This window comes from Branchiostoma belcheri, unplaced genomic scaffold (assembly GCF_001625305.1).
Source record: "Branchiostoma belcheri isolate BF01 breed outbred unplaced genomic scaffold, Haploidv18h27 scaffold26, whole genome shotgun sequence".
Lineage (NCBI taxonomy): Eukaryota > Metazoa > Chordata > Leptocardii > Amphioxiformes > Branchiostomatidae > Branchiostoma > Branchiostoma belcheri.
This window is the reverse complement of record NW_017803865.1, coordinates 240,809-257,383: the sequence shown is the minus strand read 5'-3', so window position 1 is coordinate 257,383 and position 16,575 is coordinate 240,809. Positions and strand designations below refer to the sequence as shown.

General features: G+C 37.0%; 1 protein-coding gene across 4 annotated transcripts in view; it reads left to right on the top strand.

The window, feature by feature from the left end:
• The window catches only part of LOC109471875 (death-associated protein kinase 2-like), a 33,392-nt gene that overhangs the window by 3,203 nt on the left and 13,614 nt on the right, over positions 1 to 16,575 (top strand). For 2 of the 4 annotated variants that reach the window (XM_019771292.1, XM_019771294.1), the window contains exons 2-11: positions 824 to 1,031; positions 5,396 to 5,617; positions 8,443 to 8,581; positions 8,735 to 8,858; positions 9,036 to 9,084; positions 9,245 to 9,271; positions 10,656 to 10,808; positions 11,685 to 11,730; positions 12,861 to 12,923; positions 13,582 to 13,671. In XM_019771292.1, the coding sequence (XP_019626851.1) occupies positions 955 to 1,031; positions 5,396 to 5,617; positions 8,443 to 8,581; positions 8,735 to 8,858; positions 9,036 to 9,084; positions 9,245 to 9,271; positions 10,656 to 10,808; positions 11,685 to 11,730; positions 12,861 to 12,923; positions 13,582 to 13,671 (990 nt within the window). In that variant the 5' untranslated portion in view covers positions 824 to 954. Of the gene's footprint in view, positions 1 to 434; positions 514 to 823; positions 1,032 to 5,395; positions 5,618 to 8,442; positions 8,582 to 8,734; positions 8,859 to 9,035; positions 9,085 to 9,244; positions 9,272 to 10,655; positions 10,809 to 11,684; positions 11,731 to 12,860; positions 12,924 to 13,581; positions 13,672 to 16,575 lie in introns of those variants that run through there. The other 2 variants (XM_019771293.1, XM_019771295.1) reach the window with 2 other exon arrangements.

Genomic DNA, 16,575 nt, shown 5'->3' with positions numbered 1-16,575 from the left:
AAAACCAAAACCGAAAACACTTCCTGTTTTCTGAAACAGGAACAATCGCCAACAATACTTACGAAATAGAGAATAGGAATACATAAAATTTAGGTACCCCTGTCCTCTATCATATCACCTTCTTATTGCACTCACCGAAACGTCTCTCAAATCCACCTTGAGGGACAATTTGTCCTTTCTTTGTGCCCAATAAACGAAAGGAGTGTAGACGCCCGCCATGATGGTTGATGTAACCTATGACCCCTTTTCACTCTCCCTTTTTTCGCGGGAAATTTGGGTCACTGCTGGACAGTGTTTTGAAAAGGAGTTTTGTGGGGAAAATTCGTCAGAAATGATAAAACCTTTTTGTGAAAAATTGGACTCTATTCATAATGATAGAAGTTTGAATTTTTTTCTCAACAACGAGCAATTTATTTGCATATATCATTGGGAAGTTCTATCGTGACGTCATCAGGGCTCGAACGTGTGTTGGGTGCATGGCGGGCGAGATGGATGTTCACGTCGGAAAAGGAGGTAATATTTCCTTAAATCTACACCAAACCAGTGAGTCTGTAAAAAGATATACAATTGAGTTCAATTGTCCTTTGGTTTTTAACATGAATTGAGAAACAGGTTAGACCAAAACGGCCTCTAAGTGACGGAATATATTTCCGACTGTGGGGAAAAAATGTTGCAGACGATTTTTTTCCCCGTGCCCCCATGTTTGCCCTTTGCCATTGCGCGGTAGCTTGTTTGCTCTGTCAGTGTGGCCGTGTGAATGCATGTTCTTTTGTGTTTTCTTTCTTCCTTTGTTCACGTGTGTTTACTTTTGCGTACTTTGTAGAGTCCGAGTGATATTCGTACCACAGCAACTGGGGTATTCTGTTGGACCGGTGTTCGCGGGACTGAGGTCGAGATTTTATCGGGACCGTTACATGATTGCCTCGGCGCTGGGAGAGGAACCCCCCGAGGAAGATGTCTGACACGGAGTCATCGCCCTATCGCCACGAACCGGTGGAGGATTGGTATATCGTGGGAGAGGAAATAGGAAGGTATGTATCGCTTACGATATTAAGTTATAAGATATCAACTATATTAATTTGAAACCTTGAAAAAAGTTTGACTTTTCAGCAAATCCCGATAATATTACATTGCATAATTTTGCTTTCATCTTCTTTAAAGATTTTTTTCCAGGAAGAAATCAATGAAAGAAAATACCAGTTTCATTTTCCCTTCCTGGTCATATAATAGTTTGCAGGCATACATGGTTAGTTCATGTGCTGCGGGTTGCTACAATGCATGGTCAGGGTCATGTACGTCTATGCAAGTTAAACAGTTCAAGTATATGCATACTGCAGACAGGGTCAATATCATCTGACCCTACTGCTGACTCCATTCGCTGCAATAACAGGACCAATCTTAAATGGTGGGCACATGAGCAAGGGTGACAGGGCTGTGTGGAGGGACTGAGCAGCTGATGAGGCTACACCTAAAAATACCCCCAACTCAGGCTGGTCATTCCCTCCCTCCCACCATGTGGAAATATCTGACATTCCTTTTAGTCGTTTGCTCGCTCCTGAGGCAGAAATACCCTGTAACAGTTTGGGAGATGACAATAACGACGCCCCTGTTGTTTGAATATGAGTAGTTAAGTAAAAGTGTTGGCTAGAAGCAATGTTCACAGTTTGGCTACAACAAAACAGACCCAAATAAGGCCCTCATGCCTCCAGGGATGGAGCATTATTATTGGGTACGGTACCCTGGCCCATTCCTCAGATATCTGTCTGTGTACAGTCACGTACTGGGAAGTAATGTTCCAAGCAACTGGCCAGAGGTTACATGCACAACAAATGCTCAGCTGTGTTCCAATGTCCTTGGCTGTTCTTATATTGTTAAGCCACCATGAAAGGCTTTTCACTAGTATACAGACAGTACACTTAATTACTGCCCATACATGTACCCCTTGTCAAATTGCACGGCTGGTAATTTGATTACACTTATCAGCAACACACATTTGCCAAAAGAAAACCAAAGGATGTTGTTTTCCAGTGCTCAGATATGCCCTCAACTGGCCCAAATGGAAAACAAAGCAATTTGACCACACCTATTGTAATACCACACAATTGCTTCTTCCTTCCATTAGCAGTCTTATGTATTGCTTTGTCTTTTTAACCAAATTTGATCAACAATATAGCTACTGTAATGTTATACAGAGCCCCACTCAGAAAACCATAATTTATGAATTAATAATTGTCAATGAACCATAAATTTGTATTAAAAATGGAATAATGTATTAACTAAATTTTCCATGTACAAATTTACGACATTCAATTAAATTTGATAACATCTCTGAAATACTTTTGCCTCATCTTCCCTGCTTTTTTGGTCAGTCAGGTCCGTTGGCATAAAAAATATTATAAATTCACAGACTGAATGTAGTCTGCAGCCAGTATAGCCTATGTGAATATATCGGGTTAAGAAAGTTCAGTGCACAGTCATACTCATAGCATAGTCATTTGATTACCTCATATGCATGGTATGGAAAGGTCCCATAGGGACTGTTACACCTTATCATTCATGCAAAATACTGATACAATAACAGACAATCAACGGTCTGTGCTGCATTTTGATATTCATAATGCAATGCAAACAATAGAATTAGAAACAGTTATTATTGTGAAATATTGTGACCTATGATATTTTGAGGGAGAAGAGAGATTTGGATACTTCCTTTTTGCAATGAAATCTACAATATCAGGTAGATTTTTGTCATGAAATGAGTAGATTATCTCGGATCAGTTTATCTATTTACACGTCCCTGTAATCACGTATTGTAAATACTTCTTGTCATACTGATGCCCTTGAAGCTTCCCAACTGACCAAGTGAATTATGTGAATCAATGGAGAAAATGCAATTTTGTGCGGGACACATTCATCTTTTCATGATGTGTGTCTGGCCATCTGGAGATAATTCTATCAACATAAGTATTAAGTGCCATGCCAGGAAAACACATAACAGGGAAAAGCAATGGAATGCACAAAAAAGAACTTAAATTTTGGGAGGAAGAGATAATGTCAAACCTATGTGTGTTGTAAAAGGTAAATATGCAGAGTTGGAGACAAAATGCCATCTTGACGCCTTTTTTCATTTCTGCTGTAAAAACACTAAGGTGCCAATTGGACCAGATGTAATTAAGCAATCACTCAGGTTGCAAATAGTTGTCAGAGCAATTCCACTAATTAACTTAATGATAAGTTAATTAAATGCCAATTTTATAATACAGGTCAGTTCTAAATTTGAATTTCATGCCCACTTTTCTGGTCCAACTCCAAGTGGTAAATGTTTAAAATGATTTTTCAGAAAGGCTTACAGTGTATATCAGAATGCTTTGTACAAGCAAAGGCTAGATAGTCATCTTGGCCTGTCATAGGAGTTTTTAGATTGTACAGGGTTCTTCACATTATGGAGTGACAGGCCTTGTGTCAATAACATCTCAGAAAGCTGATCACCATGAAAAGAAAGCATTCTTCATTGATTTTATCCCAAGTAAACTCTTGATGGTTTGCTCTGAGCCTTTAAGTAGTATACCACCACAGCGTGTCATTTCTAATCCCCCAGAACTAATTCTGTTCATGTACCATGCAGGTAAAGTGCTCCACACTGTTCACTTCCTGAACATAATTGACCCGAATCTGTCATTCAAAAGGTGGCTGTGGATGGATTGAAATGTTTACTGCGAGCTCTTCAGTTTGCGCATACAGTATGCGGCGTACAGCTGAAGAGATGGAAAATGCCAACATCCAAACAGTGTAATCCTCTTAACCATACTTCCTTTTGGCAAATAGTAATATTCTACATGTATGTCAGAAGTATACTATTGTTGATGTTAGAATCATAATTGAGTGTGAATATGGTCACAACCCCAAATTGGCCATAACATTGTCAAATATTGGTAGACAAACAGAAATGATGATGGATCAGCTCTGGCCCCAGTGTTCCTCTTCAAGAAATGAGTTCTTCACTGCAACAACAATTATGGTACCTGGCCCAAATTGATTTGGTTGGAAAACACTTGTGTGAATGGCCTTAGGAGCAAAGACACCTTGAATTCTTTAGATCTGTGTTGCATAGACTTGATGGCATTTCAGCACCCTGGATTTAAAACTGTGCTGTCTTGTGCTAGAAATGTCAGTTTCTTCTGTGTTGAAATGTACATGTTATCATGTCTTGTGTACATGTTATCATTCCAGGTTCAATATAGAGCAATCTGTCATTGTTACAATACTGTACAACTTGTGAAACTATTATGTCATACATAAAGATCAACAGGTCAGAGCAAGAAATTGAGATCCAAAGAATAAAATCTAAGTGGCTGGCCCTTGCTAATTTTTAAGTCAATAGCTGTTAGGACTGGTAAAAGGAATGATATATGATCTGATTACTTAATTATATCTGATTAATTACTTACTTACACTATACATACATTATAACATACATACATACATACATACACACACACACACACACATATAATATATACAAACATATATACATACATATATAAACATGTATATAATTTTATATGTACTAAAACTTGATTTATCTCATTTATGCTAGAATAATTGATTAAAGTTTTGGGTCCCTTGCACAATTGTATCATACACATTAACAACAATGTTAACAGTAATGCTGGCTAAATATTGCCAGATAACTCCCTTGCTAGAACATGGTCTAAACATTTATTGACTTGTGTGTATGACCCAAACCCTGCTTTACATTTCTGTGTATAGCCCTTGTCTTGTCTTCATGCTCTACTTGTTAGTATGAGACCACCCTGCAGATAAGGTAATGAATAGTAAAGAGTGGATAAGAGCTGGTAGGCAATGAATACTGAGGAGCACTGTTTCAACAGATGCATATTCACATCCTTATACACTCCAAATCTCAAAGTAAACTCTATAATCCCTTGCCATGTTTTGGAGATATCTGTTCAGTAGATGGTGTAAAAACCACTGGTATGTAGTCATTAATGGTATAATGCATGATGTTGTTGAAAGATCCAAAAGTAAGGGAAGAGTCACCATGCACTTAATTTCTGTAATTTCTATGGGTGAACTGTTGTGTTAGACGTTTGTTAAAATTGTTTGTTGCATCAAAAGAAGGGGATGCAAGGCGCATGTGTATAAAATTCATTGTGCTTCTATCAGCAGTTCTCAGTATATATAACTTTTGAAATAACACTGACAAATGAATGAAGTGACTACTAGTATTTTTTTTTTACTTGTTATAGCATCAAACAGGTAAGACATGCTAGACTACCTTGTAAGTAATGTTTATTAAAGTAAACTGTGTAATCTATTGTAACTGCTATTGAAATTTGTTGCATTTCATGTTGTATTATCTTGTTCATTGCAGTGGCCATTTTGCGGTTGTAAAAAAAGTTGTGTGCAAAAGAAGTGGAACTGAATTTGCAGCAAAATTCATTCGGAAAAAACGAGCGTCAACAAGTCGAAGAGGGGCACGAAGAGAGGATATTGAGAGAGAGATTTCCATCCTTCAGGAACTGAACCACGTGAATATCATCAAACTGTATGATATATTTGAAGACAAGCAAGATGTGACGCTCATCTTAGAACTGTAAGTACTTTTTTAGTTTTTTACATTAATAGTACCACTGGTAGATTTCTATATAGCTAAAATACATCTAAGAAGGATAAGAAAGAGTTTATTGGTGAAGAGGAAATGGTGCTAACAGCTTTAGAGAATAGGTGAAAGGGTACGATGTACATACATCTGTTTCCCTAGTTTGTATGTCATCCAAAATGACACAATGGATTGTTTTTGGTAAATTTAAGTAAAGGTCTTCAAGGAAGTAATCTAGATTTTATCAGGTCTGGTAGAAAGTTGAAATGACTCAGATAGTTTTCCTCTAGAATTTCCCTTCTTATCATGATGGCATTTCTTGTTCTGTGTCCAAGAAGGAAATTTGGCAACAAGTTAGACATCCTACTAGTACTAGATGACGAATTCACTTGATAGCCTTCTTATGATATATATGACTTCCAAGTGAATGACACTTGGAAAACTAGTGAATGGCATTTGATCCCAATATAAGATATTCATTAAGTGATTGAACATCAGCAACTGTCTTAATTTTACTCAGTTACCAAGATAAAAATTGGTATTCCATAAATTGACATTTTTGGAGTCAGCATAGAGTTGTTGTGGTACATATATGTCATGTGAACTAATGGATGTTCCTCACAGAAATGTCACATTTTAGCCCTGGGGTTGGAGTCATGTAGATTACAGGAATTCCACCCACTGTACATGTCTAACCAGTAACTAGGTCTGATATAGAACCTTCTGTGAAACTGGCACCAACTGGTATTTTGGAAAGCACATGGCAACTCCATCTCCCCTAATCATCTCAATTACCAGAGCCTAATTTCCTGTTACAGTAAATTCATTTATTTTCGCAACGGAGGGGGGGGAGGAGATTTTTACAGTGTTGTCTAAGTTTTTCATTGATTCTGTAGTACTAGTATAGAACTATACATTACATGTAACTAGTGTAGTAATACATACAAAGGAAATGTAGTGCCATGAATTTGCAGTGAAGAGGTCACCACAAAAATAAAGCCGCAAACATTTCAAGATTTTGATTGAGTATTTCTTAACAGTAATGAAATGTGACAGATGGTACAGAGTATTATATCTGTCACTTTTTGGTAGGTCAAGGACTTCCTGGTCACCTACATGTAGGGTTGTATTGATTGTCAAATTCTTTTTGTAATTATTTATGAGCAGCATGTGCATGTTTCAGCATTTTGAAGATAAATATGATCAAAATTGAACGCACACTCACATGATAGGCATCAGTGGTATCTAACCCATGCATGACATGAATATCGTTCTAGACCTGTGCGGCTGTGCCTGTTATCTGATTTAGGTCTCTGCCCACGCTAGTCATTTGACTTGATAATAGGAATTTTTTGCTGGAGCAAGACTTGTGTTTTCATTGAATGTGACAGACACTTGTAACTGTTACAGTTCTTTCTTCAACATTGAAGAAGAAATAAAAGACATTTCGATGAAATTGACTTAAGTTATAAATGTAAATAATAAATCCACAGGTGGCTCTGAGTCTGCAACTGCTACTGGTCTAACCATGACTGCACTCTCATGAAGCCTAATTTTAGAATGCTCCAGTTCCTACATTTTCTCAAGCTCCATACTGGAAAAGGGGTTATTTTTCTAGAAAAAGATCTTATGTAAGAAACTCAGTCTGTAAGTTTTGTAGGACCAGTAATTTTTCTTCACATGCATATCCTCCAGTAATATCTGTGGCTGCCATGTTGGTGTCAGTTTAGCTATGTGGAAAGTTAAATTGCTGAAGGGAAACTATTCCAATTTCAAAATTCTGTACAGAGTCCCATGTGAATGAACTGCAGCATTACACGTTCAGGACTAAATATGGGAGCTTGCTGAAATGTTGCCAGCAAGAATGACGGCATGACAGAGTAGTGAGTAATTTGGAATAAATATCTACTGGAAAGCAACATGAATTTTGTAAGATTTACTATGCTTTAAAATCATTAGTGTTTACTAAATTTTATAATACATTGTACCTTACCAATCAATAAAATATTGTCTTGCAAGTAATAAAAGGATGACCAAAGCCATATTGTGAAAGGCATTTTATTGGAAACCTCTGATCCGTTCTCGTTATTGTCTCATAATTCAGTCCAATATAATAGCCACATACTAGATAGCTTTTGGTCTGATGCTGTAGAAAATCACGTACTGTGCAGTCTGTAAAATATTGAATTACCCGGTATCTAGATTATGGAATCAGACCTCTAAAATATGGAATCATATATGGCATGATGCCACTGTAATATCAGCCACAGACGCATTGCAATCACATGTATAAATTTTATCATCTTGAGGCCAGGCTAGGGAAGCTTACACCCTCATTACAAATAACTCAACTGTAACATAGATATTAACTTAGTCTATAGTATTATAGTATACAAGCTATAATGTACATTTGTTCTGAATTTGCGCATTTTCCCATGTGGTATTTGAAAAGGATTTTGTCTATTACAGCGAAATATGTTCACTTGTCCATGGTATATGCAAGTGTCTGGGAAGTTAGTTTACTAGTAATAAAATCACATTATACTTAAAGTACTGATATCATTTAATGATGCGCTGGAAGTTTAGATGCACCCATAAATGTCAATGAAAGCAAGTCCTGACAAAACTGAACTCTAAAAATAGATTACAGTGTTACACTGCTAGTATTCTGAGATACATGTATACATACAATGTCATGTAGCACAAGTGTACAGCTTTTACTTATAATTCCTTAGTACATGTATAAATGTTTCTCAAATAATCTATTAAAGCTTTCCTTGCTTAAGTGTTTTTTCTTATTATGTACTTGTGTCCAACAGGGTTTCTGGTGGTGAGCTGTTTGACTTTATAGCAGAGAGGGATGTCCTACATGAGTCTGAAGCCACAGCATTCATTGCCCAAGTGCTGGAAGGGCTGGCCCACATGCACCTGAAGAACATAGCACACCTGGATCTCAAGGTAGGCAAGGTTTCATTATGAAGATTAAGATATTATTTTGTTGTGCCACAAAATTTTGAAGCGATAAGCAGTAAGAATTTTGAATCTTCTCTTCTACGTAGCAGAGAAACAGATTATGTCCCTTGCTAATCATGTGTTAAAACATTCTTCCAGCCTGAAAACATACTCCTGACAAACAGAGCCCAGGCGGTAATCAAGCTGATTGACTTTGGCATCTCCAGAAAAATAGAAGATGGCAAAAATGAAATCCAGATGTTGGGAACACCTGAGTTTGTAGGTAAGTTAAGCCATGATTTTTTTGTTCTGTTATTTGCATTCCTTTATGTTCACATAATTTTGCACGAAGGTTTGCTACCAGGTATATTATACTTCCATTATTGTTGTGGTCATGCTATAGTCATGTTATGAAGTTGATGGACTAATTCCAATGGTTAACTGTTTTGTCACATTGCAGCCCCTGAGGTGATAGCATACGAACCACTAGGGCTCTACACAGACATGTGGTAAGTGTCATATGAAATTATATTCTTAAAGGAGGTAGAATTGACACATTTCTAGTGACTAAGAAGTCTTTGATTCATCGTGAACATGTATTGTGGTGCATTTCCAGCAGCATACTTTGTACTTCATTGCTGATGTATTTGGTTTCCATTCCTCATGCAGGGCTGTGGGTGTTATAACCTATATTCTGTAAGTATTGAGCTATTCAAGTTATTTTAACCATTACATGACATTGTATGACTTCATAGTAATCTATGAACCATGTATAATTGTTCCATATCTAATACAACCTTCAGAAAAGTAATCATCTCGGTCAGTGCTGCTGGTTGTATAAATACTTTGTAATTGGAATACGACTAGACATTTCAATCATTGCTTCCATATTTACCTCCATGAAATGTGTCATGGAGGTTATATTTTCAGTTGCGTTTATCTGTCCGTCTGTCCGTCCGTCTGTCTGTCTGTTGGTCAACAAGATAACTCAAGAACGCCTGGATGGATTGGTTTCATACTTGGTGTGTTGGTAGGGTGTGACGAAAACTGGAAATGATTAGATTTTGGTCCCCCTAGTGGCTTCCCTTGGTACTGCAGCGCAACTTCCGGTTTTGATATCTCGCGATCTGGACATGCTAGGGTCATGAAATTTGGATGATAGGTAGCTCTCGTGCTTGGGAAGAAGTCACATGAGTTTGGGCCCCCTAGCGGCTTGTTCTGGAACTGCAGGATGGTTTCTTTAAAAATATTCGAGAGAGGATAACTGAACAACTGTTTGATGGATCGTCATGATTTTTGGTATGTAGGTAGCTGATGCTTGACATGATTAAAATACAATTATGCAAATCAGGATCTAATTTTCATAATTAATGAGGAAATTCTATAAATCTGCTGTATTCCATATTAGGGCTATGAAACACTTTAGACATATGTAATTGAGAACAACAAGATCATTGGTAGATATTGATTATGTAAATGAAGACCTAATTTGCATAATTAATGGCAAATTGGTACAATTTTATGGTGGTAACTGCTGTGAATTTAATACTTGCCATACTTGGAAGTTCAATTAAGGCGAACATCACTAAACATAATTTATTCAAATCAGGACCTCATTTGCATAATTCATGAGGAAACGCTAGAATAGCCTTATTTCTTAAGATAACCCTGTCATTGGGCGGAGAATATGATCAAATGATATAATATATGCAAATGGGCTCTTATAATTTGCATATTGGCAGTAAAAAAATGTATAATTCGTCAGCTTGGATGGCAAACATGAGTTGGCAAAGGTATGTCAGAGGTCATACTTGCATATAACCAACAATATCATACGTTGTCCATGTTAAATGGTAAGGATTTCACCAGTGTGTTGTATGTTACTAGGTAGGGGCTATGTGAATAATTTGTATAAAAATTTTGCTAATGAGCAGGATTGTAAATGTAAGCCATTTATGTGATCATCACTATGCATAAGCTTTACGAAAGCACTAAACATGTCATGGAGGTATGAGATTATCGAACTCTAGTTTAACATTAAGTATGTCAATTTGAAACTATGCTTTCCTATCTTTCCTAGACTGAGTGGTTGCTCTCCATTCCTGGGAGATAACAAACAGGAGACGTTTGCAAACATCTGTGCTGTGGACTTCTCTTTTGATGACGAATTCTTTGGGAACACCAGTGACCTTGCCAAGGATTTTATCAGGGGACTACTAGTTAAACATCCTGGGTAGGTTCATCATCAACTACGGCCAAGATTAATATTTACATGTAGGTGCAAAAAGGACATGGGTACAGGCAAGTTAGAGACTTGACACAATTGTAGATAAGGCCAGTTGCCATAAGACCTACATTTCCTTAAGTCACAGTTTTGTGTGAAAACCACACACGTTTCTTTGCTTATCGTTAAGTACATAGCTGCCCCTCCCTCCTTAAGGTCGAGCTTGTTTGGAAAGTATTGAGGCCAGTGGATCAAGTGACACCCAGGATTAACCATTACCCCCCAAATAACCAGCAGAACAAATTTAATTTTGGTACCAAAGAGGATCCATATATACAAGTAGTAGTAGGTACTGTTTATGAATTTATCATCAAATGACATAGTAATTTAGCTTTACATATAAAAGCAAATTGTTGCACATATATGTGAAGGGTTTCATTCTACAAGCAAGCATTGGTGATTTCTGTAGGAAATCAATGTGATGTGAATTGTTTAGGAATAGTTTGATTACTAAGAAAACTGGAATGTGTAAACATTGTTGGTACTCTCCATGGTGCTGAAATGCTGTTATGCAGCCAACATCTTACTAAATGGGTTATTGGGAACAGTGGATAGGATAATGAGCACATTCAACATTTTATCATATTGAAGGTTAATTTAAAGATTGGTGTAGTAAATTCTGTGGAGTACTTCAAATCAATCATACAAATTACACGCCGTCCTTTGCAACTAACCTTTATGGATTATATAAAAATCAAAGAAAGAAGATTGCAGATGTTTGAATTTTCAAAATACATTTGTACAATCGATGACAAATAAATGTATTACAACCAACAAGTTATTTTTATTCCTGGCCTAATTACAGATAATTGAATTGTTTTACAGGAGGAGAGCTTCCGTGACAGATTGTCTTTCACATCCTTGGATCAAGGTATGTTTCCCTCCTAATGCAGAGCAGTGAAGAGTGAAAATGGACAAGCATGAGTGTCAAAATGTGACATGCTTTACCCTGCTTTCTCTTCCCTCGTCTTGCATCATTGTATCATGCTGTTCACGACTAACAACCAACTGCAGACTATAACATTGTGCAAAATGCATTAACGATGCTAAGGCGAACATTCGTATGTAACCTGAGAAGCTAAAAGAGCAGGTTAATACTTGACAATTAAAATGGAATGGGTTTATGATACTTGGAACATAAATGGGAACCTCTTTTGAAACAGCCCTTCCACTTTCAAAACAAATATGACTGAGTTTCATAACTTCTTCCTATCTAATAACACTCCATCACACCACTAGTGTGCTACTGGTGTGGCGTAATGGCATCCTCTTGAACAAGCCAAGTAAATACCGCTGTGAACTTCAACCTATTGCTGTGCCATTATACACAAGTGCACACTATTAGATTACCCTGGAAATGGCTCACTTGAAATGAGAATGGTGGACTGAATGTCCTCTTTGCATCCTTAAAGGCATCCATATGAACTTGACACTGTGAATGCATTTAAATGACCATTACAAGCTGGCTTCATCATTTCCTTCTGCTTTTTAAGGACCAGTTAGATCAAAATTACCATACAATACATGATGTAGGTGATCCAGTTTCCCATCTCTGGATTTTATGATTATCAATTTTAGGACCAGAAGAAAGCATGTTTAACTCAATTGTATATTTCCTGCATATTCTTTATTCCTTTGTTGTGATATAGCAAGCCATACTTGCAAGAATGCAGAAGTGAATTCATTCGCTAAAATGATGATGTTGAAGCAGACTGAAATACCAGAATTTCTACTGCAATATGACACAAACTGCTAGGGGGTGCTGTGTGAAATGAAGTCATCGAGATTCGTTTGGAAACAAATATTGACCATTCAAATTCAAGACCAATATGCTCTCCCAAAGCTGGTGTCAGCTCAATATTCACATGTCACTTAGATCCTGCAAGAGCAGAAGGACGTCGCTTGTTATTAAGCTTGCTCACAAGTAACTCTTTGGTATTTCTCTTAATGCTGTCTTTACTTGTACATTTGTATCTTCCCTCCTACCTGCTTCTTGTGTAGCTGTTCTTTGATGAGAGAGAGCGACTGTATGAGATGAACAGGGGTTATGAATTGGTGATGCAGGTAATGAGTATTTTGAGATTGATTTTTCAGGCTTGGTTGATTGATGTTTTGTCACATGTCTCTGATGTAGTTTGTATTCTTTCTAAATATATAGCTACGCGTAGAACTTTCCAGAATGCATACTTCATGGCAATTAACCCCCAAACAATTTAATTGAACATTACTTTATATACTGATTTGTAAGGAGTTAATTGTTATTTGAAAAGGCTTGTTTGTCTGTTATGGGATGTGATGCTGCCAAGAACATCCAATTTCAGAACACTTAACATAGTATACAACACTGTATATAATACTGCAAGAGTGTTAAGCTCTGACTGTGTGCTTGGCCTGTCTCCCAATCCAATTTAAGGGTTGACTTGGAAATTGTTCAATGTTTCAAACAGAGACAGAGTGTCAGTAACATTCTAGTTCTAAAGATACTTGACTCTTGACATCTCTTCTGCAGAATGACAGGAGTATACCGCAATAACTTCATATACATGTACATAGCCATCTGAAGTCCATCTGAAATGAACTTAAATAAGGATGGCAACATAAGGTTATTGAATGATATGAATGCAAATTTATCTAATATAAAGACAATATTTCAATATCTTGTAAACATATATATCTTGTGGACTGTAGCCTTTATCCACCATATTTATTTCTTAAATTTCAGCCAATAAATGACAGACAGAAGGAAGAACGCAAGGAGGCCAAGACCAATCTGGAGAGGTTTAAGACATTCAATGCAAGAAGAAAATGGAAGGTAAGCTTTTCAAATTCATATCTTGCTATCTTGAGTTGGATAGAGTACAATATACTATCATCAATGCTTGCTTTTTCAATGCACAGGATCCCAATTTTGGACTTTCCTGTCCAGAGGGTTCTTTTATATCTGCCATATAATTTTCTTAGTTACGTATATGGCATTACAAGTTATATAGCATAGCATGAAAGTTCATCTGTGTTGGCACAAGTCATTATGAAATAAAGTTTTAGTCTTTATTTCATGTTATGTAGCAATTTTCTTTATAGATAAAGACTTAAGATAGTATTACCTAAATTAGGGTAGTAAATATCAATGTATACTCTCACTTGTAATATTATGACAGATGCAATATACATGTATATACACAATGTAGATGATCTTCCTCATTTACTGTTATCCTTTTTCTGCATGATGATCAATTGAAACAGCTTCTTTGTGTATTGATTTTGTTTGGCAGCATTCCATACTGGCATACTGTATCAATAATATATGTCATGATCAGGTCTGGGATGTGGCCAAGGGGAGTTGGTAGGAGAAGAGTATGTCGAGGTATTCCAAAGGTTAATTACATGGCAGATCTCCCCTGCACCTCTATTGACCTAAAACAACAATCTATAGGTATGGTCTGTACATTTAAATGCATAACATCTTACATGTCTAAACTTGCTGATTCAGATCTGCTTGTTGTTTCATTGAGTTTGTTTGTGGCCAGATACAAATACGGAGGAGTCTTAGACAGTCCCAATTATTTTGCCTGCACTACATGTCTCAGTATCATACTGTGACAATACAAAAACTCTTCCCCACATATATCAGGTTTAAAGTGATCTATACAAAAGTCAGTATTGTATAGGGCCTACAAGTATATAAAGAACAAAAAAGATAATTATGATACCTGACTGTATGAATTATAAGCTATAGTATTTGGACATCTGAATATTTCCTCAAACCATCTGTCTTTGACACATACATGTACTAGTTTACTTCAAAATAATATATGATCATAGTGTTTCATCATAAAGAACAATTGCCTGTCATCTTTTTAATGAAATTCCACGTTTGCATGTGGCAACTGTGGATTCTTTCAAAGAAGACTTTGAAAAGCAACATCACTCAGGACACTCTCCAAGCTGTTGATTTTCTCTGACGACATCAACAGCTTGGAGAGTGTCCTGAGTGATGTTGCATTGCGCTTGTCCCATTAAAGCGGCGGAAATAGACGATGGCAAATTTTTCACAGCCAACCCAATTTGCACAGCAATTGTGCTCAGTAGTACACGTACATCACACTGCTGGTAAGAGATGGGCAGCTCCAGGGACGGCTTCCCTGTGGAGGAATTGGCGTCAGCAGACAGCTTGATTTGACTAAAGAATTTTTCATTTGATACAGGCTGACTGCCATTATTTATAGGTTCCACTGATAGGCTGTTAGTTGCTGGCAGTGGTTGGAGGTCATTCTAGAATGTTCTGTAAATTTGATCAAAGTCCCTGTCAGTTTTGGGGACATTGTGTCTGTTTTGGCCTAGAAAGTTTGATTATGCCTTGAAGTATCAAAATGTTGTGGAAAGTCACTCCAAATAGCTGTCCAGGTGTCAAAGTACACCACACTATATAAACTCAGACACACACATGTGCCTGTAGTAGACTTTCCTCTTATGAGGATGTCAGTTGAGGAAAGCAGAGTAGCATTACTGTAAGTCAAGTTGAACACTATGCTGTGATTGGGTTTATCTGTACATTAGTTGAGACTCTTTCCCACAATATGGCTTGTGTTCTCAAAATTGCTCTATTGCTTGTGGTAAAAGTACTATTGGAATGACCTGTATTGCTATTCTTATTGGGTGTAAATGGGTAGCAGGACCCATTATTGTGTTAGTGAACCCAACAAAAAGGGTTGCACCACAAGATCCAATGAAGGTGTCTGTTCACTGAATTGAAGAAGCTCTGACATCCTCCCTTTGGAGAGTGTACTGTACAAAAAAAATATACCTGTAGCAAGTTGTCTTCACTGAGCTATTCAATTCTTCTATGATGTTGTAAGTATTAAATGTGCAGTACAAAAAACGTACAATTTGTATATATCAGACTTTACCTCAGTTGGGCCACTTGCCAAAAAAATGCATAATTATAAAGCATAAGCCAGAACCTCTAGAAGCCTCATCCATTTGGAGCTCTAGCTTCCTTGCAAAGGTCAATCTGATTGTTTTGTATTGATATTTTTTGTCCTCATTTTCTGGAGTAGAAATCCATTAAATAACTTGATTTGGAGACAAAAGGCATGGTCATGGTAAGAAACATTTGCAGTTTGGAATTTAAAAAAAAATACATTACATGTATCATTTTCTGGAGGAAAATGTGTTGCACAAACTGCTGGCCTGCATAAAAAATAATTTTCCCATTCCCACCTTTCCCTTATCACCCTGCCAGGTGTACCACTAACTTAAGGTACTGTAAATATTAAACTTTCACAATAGATTTCTGTTTGTGTTCGTGTTAACCCCTTCACCATAAATTTATGACACTGAAAATATGTCTGCCATGAATGACTACTGACAATATTATTTCAACCGCAAATTCAAAACACCATGAAAACCTCCTTTTCCCTTCTGTATGAAATTAAACCACTGCAAAAGTAACAGTGCTGAATTTACATTACATGTAAGAAAGTACATGTATTATTACAAGGAAACGTGTTTTGGCATGTGTGGAAGTGATCATTGACTATATGATGCATGTCACACCTGTGTGGGCTCTTATGGCTGAACGTGTAGACTAGTACTGGCATGGGTACTTACAAATGTACATCCTCCCGGTCCAGTTAAGGTCTGCTCTGATAGTCCTACCCCCAAACCATGAATGGTAGATTTTAACTATTGTAAAATACATGTAACCAGTGCGTGG